This window comes from Ranitomeya variabilis, chromosome 5, assembly GCF_051348905.1.
Source record: "Ranitomeya variabilis isolate aRanVar5 chromosome 5, aRanVar5.hap1, whole genome shotgun sequence".
NCBI classification, from domain to species: Eukaryota; Metazoa; Chordata; class Amphibia; order Anura; family Dendrobatidae; genus Ranitomeya; species Ranitomeya variabilis.
The window spans coordinates 619201611-619207610 of record NC_135236.1 but is presented as its reverse complement, the minus strand read 5'-3'; the positions used below and the strand labels follow the sequence as shown (position 1 = coordinate 619207610).

General features: G+C 39.7%; 1 protein-coding gene across 2 annotated transcripts in view; it reads left to right on the top strand.

The window, feature by feature from the left end:
* The first annotated feature begins 1176 nt into the window (after positions 1–1176).
* GABRG2 (gamma-aminobutyric acid type A receptor subunit gamma2) overlaps positions 1177–6000 on the top strand; it is a 230586-nt gene continuing 225762 nt past the window's right edge. Inside the window, exon 1 of one of the 2 annotated variants that reach the window (XM_077266107.1) lies at positions 1177–1842. In XM_077266107.1, coding sequence (XP_077122222.1) covers positions 1724–1842 — 119 coding nt within the window. In that variant the 5' untranslated portion in view covers positions 1177–1723. The remainder of the gene's footprint in view (positions 1843–6000) is intronic. The other variant, XM_077266106.1, reaches the window with a different exon arrangement.

The following is a 6000-nucleotide window of genomic DNA, read 5'->3' as shown; positions in this document are numbered from 1 at the left end:
CTGGATTCAGAATGTGTTCAATGTGGGTGCGTTACCTGGTAAAGAGAATCCTCCTTGTCTCCAAGCGTGATATCGCCCTCCCTGAAAGGAAGGCAACATCACTCGTTCTGACACCCCATAGACTGACATTGTAAAACTCACTTCTGGACATCGTAGAGCACAATGTTAGCAGGACAGTCTGCGGAGCTGTGATGTCACTGAGAGGAGAAGAAGAACGGAGCTGAACACAGGAGAGAGTGGCGATAGATGATTATATTAATACACTCACACTACACTACATGCATGTACAGTTAGGTCCATATATATTTGGACAGAGACAACATTTTTCTAATTTTGGTTATAGACATTACCACAATGAAGTTTAAACAAAACAATTCAGATGCAGTTGAAGTTCAGACTTTCAGCTTTCATTTGAGGGTGTCCACATTAAAATTGGATGAAGGGTTTAGGAGTTTCAGCTCCTTAACATGTGCCACCCTGTTTTTAAACTGCATCTGAATTGTTTTGTTTAAAATTCATTGTGGTAATGTCTATAACCAAAATGAGAAAAAGGTTGTCCCTGTCCAAATATATATGGACCTAACTGTATAAACACATTAATGAATAAAAACTGTAAGGGGAGTGATTCTTTAAAGGTACACACTCAGGGGTAATTTTAAAATGATTTTAAAAAGCTACATCAGACACAGCAGCCCAGGGCGCCGCTGATCTCCTTCCAGATTATGCATATCTGGTATTTCGGCTTATGATCACATGCATCCAGCATATACAGTAGTTAGTGTCGTAGATTCTGTGGAGCTTTGTACGCTGCATATTGGGCCCCATAATAAACTTGTGGGATGACATTTTAATTTGAGGTTTCTTATTAATCTTTTATATTTAGCATTACAAGTTCTGTTTTTGGTTATTTGTGCCTTTGCTGTTAGTACTGGTTTACAAAAGTTTTCTTCTGTTTTAGATACCGCTGTGTTTTCTGTAAATCACACCGGATGCAAGACACAGATGACTCCTGCTGACATTCCTCCAGTGACATTGTTTTGCCCATTGTCGTTTTCCATGAGTCAGTGACTGTCAGCAGGGCTCCTGCTCTCCCCTTCACCCTCTTCATCTTGGGGTCAGCCAGTGCCTGTCCCTCGGCCTCCTCTCCCTCCTCACTGCAGCCAGTTGCTGTGGAGCACAGGCAGGAGGAGGGGGAGCAGCAAGGAGCAAGACAACAATCAGCATCCCTGGGTTGCTTAGCATCCATGATGAGGGAATAGGCTCTTCTATACCATGGTTGTCCTGCACTAAGGCAGAGAAGTGTCTCTGTCAGCTCTGTTCCAAGGATATTGCTATTCACAGGCGGAATCTATCCATACAGGCTGCCCCCTAAAGTGTTTGTTTTCCATGGACCGTCCATGAAAAAAAAAACCAGGCTGTTTGTCAGCCCTGCGTAGTTAATCTGCATTCAGTGTGAGGCGCAGATCTGCTGTGTGCTTGCTCCATCCTTCTCTCCGTTTTTAGCTTTTCCCCTCCAGATCTCCGGAGCTGGTGCGTGAGCCGTCAGTACTGGAGGGGGTTACCAGAGGGGGGGTTCCGCCGCCACAAGATGCGGATCCTATTTCTTAAATATTAATTCTCCCAGCCTGGCGGAATGTATCATTACAGTCAATGCACCTGGTAGGGGGTGGGGGGCACAACGGGACTATTCCATTTGCAAGAAAGAGAGGAGATTGAGGGGGGAATGTCGGAGATGTGTTCACCAAAGAAGCCAAATGTTGGAAACAAGGCGTTATTGCATTTACCATTTTGTCATCACAAAATGATGGTGTGGATATTGCTGCTTTATTCGTTCATCCAATGGTAAGAGCCATGCGTTATCTTTAATTATTATGTGTCTTTATGATGAATGTATGTATGTCCAGGGATAGGTGACTGCGCGGTGTATAGCAGTATCACACACACACACACATATATATATACACACACATATATATGGATCTTGTATCTACGGTGGGATACACGGTAGCCTACACAGACGAGGAATTCTGCCATTAATTACCACCATGTGTCAATGTACCGTGAACACCTACAATGAACATTTACCACTTGTCGTATTAACAAAAACCAATGATGGAAGGCGCTGGATGCTTGTCTCCTGCTTGTTTCACCATATCATGGCTGTGCCCTTAGATCTTGTGGAAATTCTGCAGATTGATGTCGAGATGGAACCTCCATTCTACGCGGCGTCCATACAAAGCATAGGAACGTGACGGCACCATGGACAGCTCGCCTGTTTACTATGCCTTCTACATGAGCTCTTTATTATCTCACGGCCCCTTCAATACTCTGCCTCGGCTCATTCTGTCCTTAGAACAAAGGGTCTCAGTGTATTTGCAGTTTCTCCCTTTACATCTGCCATGTTCCCCCCACCTTTTCCTCCTGGCTAACTGCAGTGATTAGGATTCCTGCTGAACACTATGGAGTGCAGAATCCTTGGGCTGGCAGAATGTGGAGCTGCATCACACAGCCGGATCACTAATGTGCTGAGGGAAGTTAAAGCTGCTCTTTATTCCAAGGGTTAATTAATGCTGCAGCGCACATTCCTTTAACTAAGGCTTATAATAGTCATGTGGCCGGTTGGTCACCTCACGCTGTATTGTGCAGAGGAGCTGCTGCCATGTTGAAAAATGTTCTGTGACAGAACCGAGACCACCATTTGCAGTGGTCGTCCAGGGGTTATGATGTGAGCACAGTGTACACAAGCTGACGAGGCATTTCTGAGGCTGCAAAGCCCAAGCAATGGAAAATGGCCAATATACCAGCATTAACATTGGGAGATGCAGATGTTACTTACTGGGTAATGGTTTCTGCACATGGAGCATTTATTCTACTTTTACATTTATTTTTTTTGTCTAAATGTCTATATTTTATAGCTCACAATACTGGTGCTATAGATGGACCAGCAAATGTAAAAAAAGTTATATTTCCACTTTCTAGATATATTTTCAAGTAAAATCTCTGTGATCAATTTATTAGCACTCATTCAGTGATCAACTTTATTAAAAGCTCCATTGTGTACTTAAACAAAATGATAGATAAATATATAATAGATTGATAGATGATTGATAGATAGATAGATGATAGATAGATAGATAGATAGATAGATACAGTAAATAGATAGATAGATAGATGCCAGATAGATAGATGATAGATAGATAGATAGATAGATAGATAGATAGATAGATAGAGTGATGTATATGGGAGAGATAGATATATGGATAGATAAATAGAAAGATAGATAGAATTATAGATAGATACATAGATAATAGATAGATAGATGATAGATGTGAGATAGATATATAGATTAGATAGATAGATAGATAGATAGATAGATAGATTGATAGATAGATAATAGATCATTTGCAGTGCCGATACTTAATTGAATGAGGCCTAGATAGATAGATAGATAGATAGATAGATAGATAGATAGATAGATAGATAGATAGATAGATAGATAATATGTAGAAGATAGATAGATAGATATATAGATAGATAGATAATATATAGATATGGGATAGATAGAGAGATAGATAGATAGATAGATAGAATGATAGATAGATGATTATGAGATTGATAGATAGATAGATAGATAGGGTGATGTATATGGGAGAGATAGATATATGGATAGATAAATAGAAAGATAGATATAATTATAGATAGATAGATAATAGATAGATAGGTAACAGATCATTTGCAGTGCCGATAATTAATTGAATGAGGCCTACTCTAATGCAGCCAGTTGCAGTGATAATGTGGGCACCAGTATGTGCAGTAAGGCTGTATGGATGGTTATAGTTTGTTCTGCTTTTGAAGGACTTGTCTTTTGGGACATATAGAGGGGTGTAAATTCTATAGGACCGCTATCTATTGGTCAGATTGGTGATGGCTTCTCTGGCTCTGAGGCACTGGGCCTGATAACATATTGATTTTAAGTGGACACCATGTGCACAAAATGTGTTGGCACTGCAAAAGATCCAAATACTTCGTGCCAGTTCTCCACAGGTAACTGGTGAGCACTGTGAGGCTCAGCAGCGAGGCGCCATGTAAGCAGTTGAATTCAAACAAGAAAGAAGGAATCAAAATATCTTTCCAATAATGCTTACACATGACAATCATGACCATTTCTTACTTTTGGAATATTAATAATTTTCTTCCAAATCCCCTAACATCACAAGTCAATCAAAGACACATAAAACGGAACAAGACTCAACATTTGATAATGCTATCAATTCTTTGGGGCCCTGCGGCTACTGTATATGCCTCCAGCTATATGCTGTGTATACACTATATATTACATGTATATAATACGGTTGAAAAAAGATCTAATACACTAAACTTTCTAAAAAGAAGTTTACACATTTACATAAGCATTTCTGTTGCAGACTTGTAATTCTTCACATCACGCGCACAGCATGCTATCAGAGTTTTCCGGTGTCGTGAGCGGCAGTCATGTGTCAGTAAGTATGCGATATGCATACCCTTGGCCACATTTTAACTAGACATGCGTGGCCTTGCACGATTCACTTGTATTGATCAAGACAGCATGTGGCCAGGAATATGTATATCGCATTCTTGTGGTCACATGTCCTTCAGAATCCTGACAGTGTGCGCTGTGCGATGTGCGAGGATTCATTCTACGTGACTGCAGGCTATTGTAACAAAACTGGACAACTCCTTTAAAGAATGCCTAATTTCTTTAAAAATGTAATATTTTTTTCTCCAAACAGACAAAGTACCCCCCTTGTTTTTGTGGGATCTTTACATGATTCAGCCTTTTACCATATTTTTTAACCGCTTAACCCTCAGAGGTATTTTCGTTTTTGCACTTCCGTTTTTTGCTTCCATTCTTCCCAGAGCCATAACTTTTTAATTTTTGGTCAATATGGCCATCTGAGGGCTTATTTTTTGCAGGACAAGTTGAACAACATGATTGGTTTTAACATATCATGTACTGGATAACAGGAAAAAAAATTCCAAGTGCGGTGAAATTGCAAAAAAGTGCAAGTCCATAATAATTTTTTGTTTTGCATTTTTGCTAAGTTCACTAAATTCTAAAACTATCCTGACTTTATGATTCTCCAGGTCATTACAAGTTCATGGATACCAAATACAGTATGTCTAGGTTTTTTTATCTAAGTGATGAAAACAAATTCCAAAGTTTGCTAAAAAAAACAATTGTGCCATTTTCCGATACCAGTAGCGTCTCCATTTTTCATGATCTCAGGTTGGAAGAGGGCTTATTTTTTGTGTACCGAGCTGTCATTTCTAGTGATATCATTTTGATGCAGATATGATCTTTTGATAGCCCATTATTGTATTTTAATGCAGTGTTGTGAAGACCAAAAAAATGTAATTCTGGCATTTTTACTTTTTTTCTCGTTATGCCATTTAGTGATCGAGTTAATTATTTTCATATACTGATAGATAGGGTGATTCTGAAAATGTCGATAGCAAATATGTATATGCTTGATTTTTTTATTGTTTTATTTTTAATGAGGTGAAAGGGGGGGCGATTTGAACTTTTAGATATTTTTATTTTTGTAATATTTTTAAAAACAATGTTTTTTTACTTTTGGCATGCTTCAATAGTCTCCATGGGAGACTAGAAGCTGCCATAACCCGATTGGCTCTGCTGCATACTGGCGAAGATCAGATTTGTATGTAGCAGAATTGCTCACTTGCTATAAGCACCGACCACCGAGCGGCTATCATAACAATCCGGCAGTGACAAAAATAGAGGTCTACTGGAGACCTTTAGTTGTCATACCAACCCATCGGCGACCCGAGGTCATGTGACACAGGCACCGATGGGTGAGATTTCCAGCGCACTTGCAAACTTGTCAGAGTTTGACAGCGGCATTTAACTAGTTAACAGCCTCGGGTGGATGGTGATTCCACCCGCGGCTGTTAGAAGCACATGTCAGCTGTTCAAAAGTGCTGACATGTACCAGAAAATGT